Source organism: Engraulis encrasicolus, chromosome 9, assembly GCF_034702125.1.
Source record: "Engraulis encrasicolus isolate BLACKSEA-1 chromosome 9, IST_EnEncr_1.0, whole genome shotgun sequence".
Taxonomy (NCBI): domain Eukaryota; kingdom Metazoa; phylum Chordata; class Actinopteri; order Clupeiformes; family Engraulidae; genus Engraulis; species Engraulis encrasicolus.
The window spans coordinates 17,998,176-18,012,197 of NC_085865.1; the positions used below are offsets into that span (position 1 = coordinate 17,998,176).

A 14,022-nucleotide genomic window follows, 5' to 3' on the forward strand; every position below is an offset into this window, starting at 1 on the left:
CTGCTCTCACATGCTCACAGTCACGAATACCAGCAACCTGAATAGCAAGGGTCTGTAGGGAAACAACCGTTCCCATTGGCCCTCGGCCAATCCTGAGTCATATACTGTCCATAAGAGCAAAGGCTACTACTAATACTGCTACTTCCAGCTTGATCTGAAGGGCATATTTATTTTACGTCATCTTTACAGATATTTGTGGAAATTGATGCCACATAAATTCTCTCCAATTCCTCAGAAAATAAGCATATCATGCACGGGTAAAAGCTGGTCTTTGTGGAAGATTATGACAACAATAAAAGCATTTTAAAAGCAGGCCTGAGATACACGTATGAGGATATTTTTATAAATTGATATTTTATAGCTTTCATTTGACCTTTGAGCAATTGGCGTGGGATGTGGAATCACTTGCCATGGGTCTTCACCCGGCAAACACGTCAGGGTCAAAGTCTTTTATTACTTGTATTTTTCTCATATCCATTTGTGGTCCATTTTTTAAAAAAATCTCCCATTAAAACCCCCATTAAAGCTTTTAACGAAGGCCCAAGTGAATTGAACAATTACGTGATCACAGAAATATCCACATCCAAGAATAAAATGTCTCAGAGTTTAGCTGTCCACATTGTCTTTGCACTTTACATTTGAAGGGCCCACGGCTCAAGAATAGAGAAAACCAAATATGTGGCTCTGCTTCGGAGTCATCTGCTAGTAGAGGCCCTGTGCCATTACGCAATCACCATCATTTCATGAGAATTGAATTTGCATGCATTTGTTCCTTTTTTTTTACCAGTCACGCCAGAGTGCCCGCAGAGGGCCTGCTGTTGCTGCATGCAGTGGTGAAGAAGAGAGAGGCTGTGGTAACTATTTTATGAATAGTGGTGAGTGGAGGAAAGCTGGGTGCACTCTGCGTATCGTTAACATTAGCGATCATAAAAAAGCCAAGTGTATGCTGAAAAGGGGGAACAGGCGATTGCTGCATTTGGGTCCGTTGCTTGGAGAGAGAAAAAAAGACGCTCTTCTGAAAGGAACACTACAGATTTCAGAGGAGAACCTTTTGACTATCGTCAAAAGTTTAGAATGAAGGCCTTATCAGTAGGCACGTTATAGTAAATGGTAGTCGAGAGATCTAAAGGAGACTTGTGTAATTTCCTTACTTTCCTTAGGGACTCATAAAGTATCTCAACTCTACTACTCTACTCTACTGTGTCGTGTCTTGTAAAACCTGTATATGTGGAACCATGAATTCACTCTCCCTATCGCATTACTGGGTTGTTTAGTCCTAATTTTATTGTAGTGTCTAGAACGTGTACCGGGGAATCATGGCCGGATTATAAGGGCCAGTGGCACGGTGGCCAAGCATTTTTGACCAGTTAGGTGGCACCACAATACACAAACTTTACAAATGAAGAGTTCAGATGCAAAACCCCCTAACTCCATTTCTGAAGACCTGCACTTCTATATTTTTAGAGAACCCTGTTGTTGGTTTGGTTTACATTTATGTACTTGATAATATATATAATTAGTTATATTACATAAATAAAATAAAAAAATATGCAATTCTGATAGCTTTGTATTAAATAAAAATGAATTAAGATTATTTTCTGAAAAGGCACTTAGGGGGTTTTGCATCTGAACTCTTCAAATATTGTTCATAAATGGGCACCGGTGAGGTATAGCGCCCAGGGGCACCACATTGGCTTAAAGGGGCTCCAGGTAGGATTAAAGGTTTCATTAATCACGGTCCCGAGTCAGACGACGCTTATGTGAGTCTTTAGTAAGTGAACGATGGCTCTCGTGATCACTTCCACGGTCCGCTGTCAGAAAACCCCACATGCAACTTTTGGCAGCGCGATCCGAGGGAGTATCGGGAGAAACACTTATCATTTGAAAACATTGCTTTAAATACCGTATTCAGATTTGTATCAACTGCTGGCATTCCGGGATGAAAAACTGTCTCACAGCGAGTTTATTCGAACTGTATTTTTTCATTACGGTGTAGATTTTGAGACAGGCATGCCATGGGCACCGCGCAAATGATGTCATCCTACCTAGTGCCTCTTTAATGCGGTCCTGAGGGGAATAGAGAGTAGCATACCCCACAACATAGCCCTATAGGCTGGCTGTACTAGCCTTGTTTACTATGTGATCCTGTACATACACACGTACATACAGCTTGGTTTGCCCATTTTTGGGAGTCACTATTGCTTTGCAGAAGTTTACGCCTAAGCAAGTGTAAACATCTATTGAGGTCAGCAATAACAAACTGCCAAACAAACGGGCGACAATAACATGCCTCTGGGAGAGTGTCTAAACACAAGCGTGGGAGAGGTTTATTGCAAAATTGCATCGTCAACCAATACCCTGTACTTAAAAAATAAGTGTAAGTCGCTTTGAATAAAAAAGCTACGTGTAGTGTAGTGTAGTGTAATGTAATGTCTACAAGCTGATACTGCTGATACTGATCATTCTTCACGCAAGTAACCATTAAAAGCTATTTTTAAACGGTTTACGATCACAATAGAAAAGGTGCTTAAACTCCACGCACCACACTACCCTAGCTCAGGGCTGGACTGCAGTCAGTTCAGTTTAGTCATAGACCGGCCCCTCGCACACAGGCCACCCAGCTCACTATTTATATTACTGTACAGATGGACCAATGGGCCGGCCTCTTGGACAGTTTCTAAGGAAAAAAACAAGAACAAGAACAACAACAACAAAACAACCACATCCGATACCCTGGCAACACTGCCACTGACTGGCCCAGATGCACTGACTACCCTGCATAGTTCTGTCCTCTTTTGGAAGTCGACTTGGTTGTGCAGAAGTGTGTGCCAAATATGTAAACATTTATCAGCCCCGCTGCACGCATACACACACATGCACACACGCATGCATGCACGCACGCACGCACACACGAACACACACACACACACACACACACACACACACACACACGCACGCACACACGAACACACACACACACACACACACACACACACACACACACACACACACACACACACACACACACACACACACACACACACACACACACACACACACACACACTAACAAACCATTATGCAACTATATGTCTCCCTAACCGTGCATGGTGCAGTCAAGGAAAGGCGTTATCAAATCAGCTGCTCCTGCAGCTCTGTATTTTGGCATACAGTGTTAATGTGTCTGACTTCCTCTGCCACCATCAAGACTGCCCTGTACCATGAATGCACTTTGTTAGGGCTGGTTTCCTGGAGGGAGGGGGGAGGGGCAAAGTGTTGCAATAACTTGTTGTGTCTAGCGGTCTGTTTCTCTTCCCACAGTGTGTGTATCTTTTGCATAGGGTGCCAAACACACGCCGAGGGTGTAAGCCAAGATCCTGACTGAGTAGCAATTCACGTTAAATTAATATTTAGATAGCGGTAAATCATATAATACAAATGCCTGGACTCCTCAATTTCTTAACTAAATGGTAACTGTGGGCTATCTATTACAAGATTTACTACTTCCTACAGGTTTTTCACTTAATTAGGTTCTTGGAATACTCCCCAAGTGAAATTTGGGGAGACAAACACACACATCATCAACCTCTATATTGGCCAGGGGAGCAGGTTGCAATATCCAACTGCTTAACCCTGTCTTCCTCTAAACATATGTGAACAGGATAGCTTGTTTTGTCCTCGTTTCTAAGTTAGTTTGGATAAAAGTGTCTGCTAAAAGTCTGGTAAGTTAATAAGATTATACATAAATATGTAAACATATGAATTGCAGTATGTTGTCAGAGTGTACAAGAGAGGAAGTACTTGCATACGGTAGCAGGCAGATATGGTAGAACTGACAACCTTTTACATCTTACTCTACAGTGAAAGTGTCCAACTAAGTTTATTTCAAAAGTGTACAGTCTACGAAACTGACAAGAAAGCAGAAATGTTGATAATTAGAAGGGAAATCAATCTGGACGAGCTCAATACAATCTGCCAGCTAAATTGCTTGACCTAATTCCTCCTTTAAATTTTAAAGAAGGGCACTGACTCTGCTGAAAAAGCTTCTCAGCTCTCTGCTCCTCTCTCTCTCTCTCTCTCTCTCTCTCTCTCTCTCTCTCTCTCTCTCTCAGAGTTCGATGCATTTGGCACGGCTGGAGTGAGTGAGTGGGTGTTTCAAAACCGTCAACCTGACCCGACTCGACCGTCAGAAATGTTGTGCGGTTTTCTTTGGGGAGCAGCGCGGCACAGGAAAGTTTTAAAAGGGGTCGGTCGATGCATTGTTTTCTCCCATCCAGGCGTAAAGGGTGGAGAGCATCCCTCACAGGGCCCGAATGAGGCTGCAATGCTGCGGTCCAATTGCCCACACACCTCTCCTTTGCTTCCCCTGGCTCCTGGTTCACCCTGCAAAGAGAGGGACAAGAGAGGAGGAGGAGGAAGAGGAGGAGGAGGAGGAGAGGGAGAACGGCAAAGAGGAGGAGGATGAAGGAGAGGGAGGAGAAAAGAGGAGAAGAGGAGACGAGAAAAGCCTGTTAAAACTTTGTACAGCGATATCAAAGGGCGAGTGTGTCTTATTAGGGAGCCTATCCCAGCCTAACTCTGCACCAGAAAGAGAGATACACAGAGGGTGGTACAGAGGGAGATGGAGAGACGGCGAGATAAAAGAAAGACAAAAAAATATATTTTTTGCAGTGTATAGTTTTGAGTACGCCACAGATGTTTCCATCCTTTTCCCCAATGCCCTGCAGCTTATCAACTTCCCTTTCTGCTGTTGCACATCGCAACAGATAGAAAAGGCTTTAGATTGTACACGTACACTGCAATAATTACCACATCACAAGAGCCAAGCAGACAAGAAGCGATGTACACTTCCGAGCCAGTTACATAATGCAAGACTTGCGTGATTAAACGTCCAATCTTGTTCCCCAATAACACCGGACAGTATAACAACCAGGGCCCGTAATTAACAGCGTTAGGATGTGAATGGTGACTGTCATCTCTAGGCTGATTCTACATCTCTCTTCTGCAGTGTTGTGTGGAGTTGGCATATGAACGCCTCCTGTCCTTGCTGCCTTTGAGCTTGACTGACCCCTGGTGGTGAGAGGGCGTCATTGCTTCAGTGTGTTCTGTGCTTTCACTCACCGGCCTTCCTGGGATGCCGGGAGCTCCGTCGCTGCCTCTCTCCCCCTGGCCGAGGATGATGGTGATGATGACGATGATGGGGTTTGGGGTGAAGGGAGGGAGGAGGGAAGAGGGGCATTTGGATGCGGAAGGGTAAGGCCAAGGAGGGATAGAAGGAATGGGGCGAGAGGGACCCCAGAGAGAGAGAGAGAGAGAGAGAGAGAGAGAGAGAGAGAGAGAGGGATACAGAGAAAAAGATTGAGTCAAAGAGAAGTGGCGGCATCGAAAGAGAGACAGAGGGAGGCACAAAGAGAGAGGGGGTAGGGATTTGGCAGGGAGAGAGAGAGCGAGAGAGAGAGAGAGAGAGAGAGAGAGAGAGAGAGAGAGAGAGAGAGAGAGAGAGAAAGAGAGCGAGAAGCAGGTGGGGCAGAAAGAGACAGAGAGAGGGAGAGTTGTGTTAACATTGGGAGCTGTAAGCCAGTTAAAGGTTATCATCTGCATTCACAGCCTGGGGGGATCTGTAGTTTCTAGCTGACCTTTTTCCCCACACACACACACACGCACACACACACACACACACACACACACACACACACACACACAGACACACACACACAATATCTCGCTGTCTCTCTGGGCCCAAAATTAGGCTGCCTTGTCTCACGGCTCCCATAAGGGAACACAAACTCCCTGAGCTGCACCGATCCAATGGCATGCTTCATAGGAACACAGTGGGTGCATTCCAATATGTGACCTTGCGTCCTCCACTTAGGCTTGTGGCCTCGCCCCGCCTCCTGGCCCCTCCTCCGTGGACAAAACAAATAAGTTTCCCCACTGTCAGCTTAGCCAAAACATTTTTTGGGGGACTATTCTTCATTCACCATGCAAATGAGAAAATGACTTTACAATTGAGCTTTTGCGAGATATTGAAATATAATGCTATTGTCAGTGATGTCATAATAACATATTACTTCCTGGTACGAGGCCGCAAGCACAAGTGTAGGACGCAAGGTCGCATATTGGAACGCACCCAGTCTCCTTGATACTCCCCTGTCTACAGACCCAGAATGAGCCTGCCTTGTGTCCCCTGGGTTCCCCTCTATTGGCTTATACAAGTCATTGGAGCTCATACTCGTGCTCCCCCCTGAGTTCAGCCTCCTCTTGACTTTTGACTTTTCCCCCTGTCTATGTGCAAGTGGTGTTATTCTTCTGCGCTAATTCCCCACTCAGGGCTTGAACCTGCAACCTCCCAGTCGGAGCGATAATTCCCCATGGTGCGACACCACTGATCCAAATGATGTCATAGGCCGATAGCTCAAAGCCATCACATCTTTCGGGAGGGAGGTTGACTAACGTTGTGCTGCCGAACTCTAGTAGTTGGCTTCCGTTTACATACGGGCTCAAAGTTAGTAGTCCTATACTCCATGTGAACATCTTCTCCTCAAGATCCCCTCGTCTACATCCTACAAGCTGCCTCCTGTCTCCTGACTCACTGTGTGAGGACACACACACTATATGGGAACGTATACTATATGGCAGTGTTTCTCAACCGGGGTGCCACAGGGCCCCCTCAGGTGTGCTGCGGAAACGTGGCTGATAAATGAATTATGTAATATAATACATATTTGTTTATATTAATAAATTAATGCCTAGTCAGTGGAATCTTTCATCTGCCATTTACACACAATTAAGTAAATGTAAGTCGCCCAGTAAGCTGCAACTTCGAACATAGGTTGTGTGACGTCTCCAAATGTGTTACTTTTCTAAGCTTGTGTGATATCGGATGCGATGCCATGTTACGGCTTTTTGGTTTGTGGTGCCTTGAAATTTGTCAGGATTTGAAAGGGTGCCTCGCCTAAAAAAAGGTTGAGAAACACTGCTATATGGGAACGTCTATGGGAACGTATAGTGCTCAACCTGTTCTTCGGGCCGTAAACTCCAGTTGACATTTGACCTTTTCCCCAATGTCTACAGGTCTACTCACACTGACTCCAGTCAGTCGCTAGTCATTCACTACACTGTGCATGAACACATTTAACCCCAACTGAGCCTGTACTACCTACGGGACGGAGAGTTAGCTATAGATTCCAGTTGACCTTTCAGCAGGCTGTCTTGAGTCTACTTGCTCACTACAGGGAACCCATTGACAATTCCCTGATCCCAGCCTGTATTATGAGTTGTAGATTCTGGTTGACTTTTGACCTTTAACAAATTTTTAGCCTTAGTGTTAGACATAGACATATGGAGTCTACTTTGTAATTCTAATGCTATGCACTGCAGGGGCGCTGCCAGAAATGTTGGGCCCCATGAAAGATTCGAATTTTGGGTCCCATTAAGGGCCCCTGTCAGTGCTTGGGCCCCCTTGTGGGCCCCTGTCAGTGCTTGGGCCCTTAGAATATGTACCACTTTTCCCCCCCTAGCGGCACCCATGATGCACTGTACAAAAACAGTCACTAGTGTTTTCCATGTTATGTGCATACCATGCAAGTTCCATGAGACATCCAAGATGTTTCGCGCTGGACATAGCAAGGAGCAACCATGGTGCAGTCAAGACAACATGCTGCAAAACACCTATGTGGCTCTCACTGTAAAGCAGCGTTTCTCAAAGTGGGGCACAAGCCCCCCTGGGGGGGGCGCGGAGGCATTGCAGGGGGGGGCTGTGACATCCGATTTTGGGTTTTTCGCCCCAAGGAAATTATTTCCTCTCTCCAATAAGCAATACATTTTAAGCCCTCACCAATGTTATAATGTAAATTGTCATGAATTTGAATAACATAGGAAAGGCGAGTAATGCTGTTGCTTGGGGGGGCTCGGACGCTTCCAGAGGATGGAAAAGTTTGAGAACCACTGCTGTAAAGTATTCACACAGAGTCCCTGAGCTAGCAGCACATTCTAGCTAACCTTTGACCTGCACACCACATGTAGAGCTAGGCTGCCTTGAGTCTCCCAACTGGCGTTAGGGAGTCCTATACACTTCACAGCAACACAGTTGCCAAGGCGTGTTGTGAGGGTCAGCTGTGGCCCAATGGTTATGGGGTTAGAGAAGAGTAGAGTTCCTTTATTGATCCCACAGGAAGTTGTTCTTGTGATTGGAAGGTTTGAATACCATGTGTGTGATCCATGACTAAAGTGCCCTTTTAGCGAGGCACATCACACCACTTTGCTCCAGTAACTGTGACCAGCCCCCTTTAACCAAATAACTGTGAGTGTCTTTCAATAATAGTGTCATAGGTGTAACATAATGATGAGGAAGAATGTAAAATCTTAGATGTCAAACTGTGATACAGTACACTGACAGCTCAACCTGTCTACAGTACTGGTTACAGCTCCACCGTATGCACAACACTATGCGAAGAGTTCAGATGCAAAACCCCCTAACTCCATTTCTGAAGACCTGCACTTCTATATTTTTAGAGAACCCCGTTGTTGGTTTGGTTTACATTTATGTACTTGATAATACATATAAATAGTTATATTACATAAATAATATAAAAAATATGCAATTTTGATAGCTTTGTATTAAATAAAAATGAATTAAGATTATTTTCTGAAAAGGCACTTAGGGGGTTTTGCATCTGAACTCTTCACAGCTCCACCGTATGCATTCTCCCTGATGTGTATGGACTCCTGCACTATGCATGCATGGAGACACATACTCCCTGACATCAGCCTATGCTGTGAGTCTGCCACTATGCGACTGTTGAACTGAGCTGAACTGAGGCGTGCTGAGGTGGGCTGATGCTTCTGAGCTTCCTCAGAGCTGAAAATAGAGTTAAAATCTACAAAAGCTTCAGTCAAACGGGTGCCGTCAGACTCTCAGCGGTTCATTTTGGACTCACTCAAGACGTCAAGTCTTTTTAAACGCCTCTCTGATGCGTGCTCGATCCACTCTCTCGCTCGCTCGCTCGTTCTTTCGGCTCCGAGAAAGGTTAAGAGGTAGGCAGACAGCATCAATTACCATAAAAGTCACACATTACTAAAAAAACGCCTGGTCGATTTAGCGAAAAGGCTTTCAGTCAGGGGCATGGCGGTGAGCAATTCAGAGGCACTCAGCGGCAGGCCACAATGAATAGGGGGGAGAAAGCTAACTCGAGCTCTCAGTAGCTGTTCACCTCGTCTGATAATAAAAATTGACACAAAAAAGAAAGCCAAAAAAACGTGCAGCCAGTGAAATGAGAATAGCAGCTAGCAGGAGACATTGCTTCATTTCACACATTTTGTGCAACAAATCACAGAGAAATTAGCTCATTTCCGAAACAATCAGACCAAGTTATTGAGAGCAAAGAGCAATATTACACTTGCTCCACTTGTTAAAAGGAAGGCCATGCATTGTTGCATAGCATGTCGCTTCCCCTTTCAGACTTTAGATTATTCTGCTAATGGCTTTGATCTACATGCAAGATCTATAGCCTTCTTGGTGTGTTACACCTTTGCTTGCCGTCTTGGAGCCATTAAGTTATAATATTTTTTACATTATATTTTGGAATTGTATGTACTATATGTGTTCATATTATTATTTTATTATGTACTTTATATATATGCACACAATAGTACATTAAATGTATCATTATACAGTAATATGAACGATAACAATGAAAGTTCACTTTCATAACTTTCACTTTCATAACATAATGTACATTTCTCTTATAACAACAGGTTGAAAGAAAGGGGGAAAAAAAACAATTAAAATGAAAGCTAGATCAATAGTATACTCAATAGTCAATGATCAATAGTCTATTGATTTTAGTTGTTTTTTTAGTTGGCTCCCCTTTCTTTCAACCTCCCCTATTATAGATTAAAATGAAAGATAAACCTACCGTACTTCCTCTGGGTCCCTCCTCCCCGTGGTCCCCCTGTAACAACACAGGACATCACTGATGGCTAATGGGTATCCATGGGTGACAGGGTTGCAGTCAACAGGAGCTAATTAATAGGCACTTCACAGGAAACAATTGTAAACCAAAAGAGGACTCTACAATGCATGCAGAGTGCAATGTGCCAGAGGCGTTGGAAATTAATGTGCTGCAGAGCAACCTGCAAACCTGCATGGACTCATATCAATGATTGATGATTAGGAGCTGACTCTGAAGGTGTGTGTGTGTGTGTGTGTGCACCCCCGCACACGTGTGCGTGCGTGCGTGCGTGCGTGTGTGCGTCAGTGCGTGTGTGGGTGTGCGTGTTTGTGCATGTCTACTACACGTATGTGTATTCCTGTCAGACACAACTTTAAGTGGAGAAAACCACACTCACAAGCTCAGTCTCATTATTATTCATTCAACAGTTGAATTTAAATAATAATGACACTGAGCTCGCAAGGGTGGCTTTCTCCACTTTAAATTGATAGTTCCTTACGCACACCAACAATATATATTTTTACGTGTTTGAAATTGAGCGTGGCCATCACTGCTACATGACAAACACAGACATGGGCTGAATCTCAAATGGTGCACTTGTGCACTTTAGTGTTCATGTTTCAGTGCGCATGCCGTATTAGTTACGCACTAAAACATAGTGCCCGAAGTGCACAAGTGCTCCATTTGAGATCCAGCCATTGTGTTCTCCTTACCTTATGACCTTTGAACCCTGGAATGCCCATGGGTCCCTGTAACCCTGGAAATCCAGGCTCTCCTGCCATACCCTACATAGGCAGAGGAAGAGGAGTGAAGTGAAGTATAATGCGTAATTGGGACAGAGGATAGGTGACTAAACAGAGGGAACATGATGATTGCATCTGGAATGTCACAAGAGACAGGGGACTGGATATTGAAGAAGGAATTTGATTGGTAGTCATGTTGAGTCAAGTCTTTATTTTTATATCTTTATACAGGCGGGGTATTGACAATGGAAGGGGGATTGCGATAAGAGGGGACTTTGAAAATAGCATGTGATAAGTAGAAAGGAAAGCTATCTCTGGTGCCCCCTAGGGATAGCCGGCGCCTGGCTAAAACTTCAGGGTAGTCATGGGTAAGGGGTTAGGGCTCCTGATCCGCCAAGTTGGTGGGGGGCGTAATTAACCAATGCTCTCCCCCATACTCCTCCATGACTGAGGTACCCTGAGCATGGTACCATCCCGCCGGTACTGCTCCATTGGGATACTATTTTGGGCTGCCCCCTTGCATGGGTGAAATTGGAAAAAAAAGGGGTGTCATGACGTGATGTAGGCTGACACACGTGCAGGCTTGGTGGATATGATTTGAAGACAGGAGACTTTGACATTGAGGGAGGGAATATGATGGAGAGAGAGAGAGAGAGAGAGAGAGAGAGAGAGAGAGAGAGAGAGAGAGAGAGAGAGAGAGAGAGAGGAGACTTTGACGATAAAATAAAGAACATTTGGCACAGGATTGGACCTTTGACAATGGACGAGGCAAAGTGATAAAAGGATGGCAGATGGGACTCATATGTGACAGTGGAATGTCATGAGAAGTGTAACTTTGACATCAAGAATGTGACTGGTATGTTGAGGTGACTGAAGTTGGTGACTACATGAGGAGATCTGAATTTGACATTGACCAAAGGAATGTGACAAAGACAGATGGAACTTTGACAATGGAATCAGGAATGGGACTGGACAATGAAAAAAAAAACAAAGACAGGTGGAACAAAGAGAATAGAATCAGCAACGTCACAAAGATAGAGCCATCTGATGACGAGGTAGGTAATGTGGAGGAGGAGGAGGAGGAGGAGGAGGAGGAGGAGGAGGAGGAGGAGGAGGAGGAGATGAGAGGGTGTGTTGCATGAGGGACAGGGATGGAGAAAGAGAAGTTTGACAATGGACGATGCAATGTGATGAGCTGACAATGAAGGGATTGGACAATAGAAGAGGGGATGTGATGATGAGGTTGAGAGGAGGGAGAGGGGAGGATGTGCTGAGAGAGGAAAGGAGGAGGTCCAAGGACATGCTCACCTTGGTACCAGGGTCTCCGCAAACACCTACAGCACCGGGATCACCAGAATCACCCTATGAACACATACAGGTACATACACACATACACATGTAATGCATGCACACACAGACGTATGTAGAGACACAAAGACTTATAAAGAGAATACATTAATGAAGAAATTGTGGGATGGATGGATGGATGGATGGATGGATGGATGGATGGATGGATGGATGGATGGATGGATGGATGGATGGATGGATGGATGGATGGATGGAGTTAAAATACAACTTGATGAATGAGCAAACAAACAAACAAAGTAGCCCCTTAATGTGCGCCTGTAATAGTCACTGTAAAACATTCACTACCATAGTACTACATGACAGTGACAGTGCACAAGGCCTTTAATAATACATTTCCACGTGGTCATTGCCATTCTGGTAACAGCTAATTTATAACAGAGGCGATGTCTTAACAGGGTTAATGATTGGACTTTCCCCTCAGTGTTCCCAAAATAAACCATAAGTCTAAATAGAAAGTCAATGTGTCTCCAAGGCCCTGGTGCAGATTAAGTGTTCCCCTAGTCTCCCTCTGTTTATACACAGCACCTACACTACGCTACACCCTGGGCAATACATGTCAGGCAAAAGAAACAACTGTATCGACGTGAATTAATGAATGGATGGACTTGTCCCAAAATAATCCACACATGTAAGAAAAACCAAGATAGAGATAAGGCGTACCCTTTAATAGTATTCCTCTGTTCGCAGTGCCTACAATTCACCCTGGGGTATGAACGTAGGAACCAACGAATGAACAAATGAATGAATTAATGAATGGCAAGAGTTTTCCACTACCCAGTATCCCACACACACACACACACACAAGCCTAATGAAGGTGTCCCTAAGGCTGTGCGCTGTGGAGATAAGGTGTTCCTTGTAATAGTATTTTTCTGTTTGTCCAGAGCACCTAACTACACTACACCGCACTGCACTGCACTGCGGGCTATAACTGCCAGGCCATGTTTATAGACTTAGCTGAACTGCACGCTGCGAGATAAAGGCCAATTAATTTAAACCTTCACTCATTAAGGCGCTCCCGGGCGAACCTGACACAATTAAGACAATAAATAAATAAATAAATTTGAAACAACACTTAATTCGCCTCGATTTAAGGAGTGGCAAAATTACAAATGCTAACTATGTTGTTGTTTGTGTTTGTTTGTTGTTGTTGTTGACAGACCTTTGGGCCTACGGGTCCGAGTGGTCCAGGTGGTCCCAGTGGGCCCTGAATCCCCTGTGGAAACCAAGAGAGAGACAGAAGAAGGAGAAAAGGACACAAGAAGAAGGAAAAAAAAAGATTAAGAAAAGCCAAGAAAAAAGATGTTGGGTTAATATGACTCAGTTACTGTTTTTAACGGAGCCTGTGTGGCCTAATGGTTAGGGAACCGATCTCAGGGTTCAGAAGGTTGTAAGATCGCATCCCATACCAGCGGGATGAATGTAGGTAATCTCAAACAACCCTCACCTATGGAAGCTAACAAGGGGGGACAAAGGGCTCTGATGGGCAGAATCGGCTCTTCATTACATCATATGCATTTGGGAGTGGTCCCTTTCCCTCACCCATGTGCCCACCCAGTATTTTACCCCACATTGCCCCAGGAACTGTACTTTGCACCTACAAACTAACTGTATGTTGCTTTTTTTTATTTTGATTTTTTTTTTAATGCATGAACAAAAATGTATTGTAATGTGTTTCCACAAGGTCTCTCAGTCACACAAGACACATATCAGTCAGTCAACAACTGTCGCTCTATGCATTACTGAGATAAGAGCAACATAAATTGCAGTCAGTGTTTCAAAGGCACCTTGTGAATGAAGACAGATGTAATCTGTTTTATGAGAGCCAGGCAGGGCTATGAGGTTATATAGACAGGCGCATATCTTAGCTGATCGCAATCTTCCCAATGTGCATGACTGAATTATTAATAGCGGACGATATTGCATCCTTGTGTGCATTTTCGCAACAAATATATTTTAAG

The 14,022-nt window shown here is 44.4% G+C and overlaps 1 protein-coding gene across 1 annotated transcript in view; it reads right to left on the bottom strand.

The window, feature by feature from the left end:
- si:dkey-225n22.4 (collagen alpha-1(XXI) chain) overlaps positions 1 to 14,022 on the bottom strand; it is a 107,442-nt gene that overhangs the window by 9,312 nt on the left and 84,108 nt on the right. The window contains 6 exon segments of the mRNA XM_063206689.1: positions 4,350 to 4,382; positions 5,121 to 5,165; positions 9,917 to 9,952; positions 10,666 to 10,737; positions 12,004 to 12,057; positions 13,224 to 13,277. Of these exon segments, the coding sequence (XP_063062759.1) occupies positions 4,350 to 4,382; positions 5,121 to 5,165; positions 9,917 to 9,952; positions 10,666 to 10,737; positions 12,004 to 12,057; positions 13,224 to 13,277 (294 nt within the window).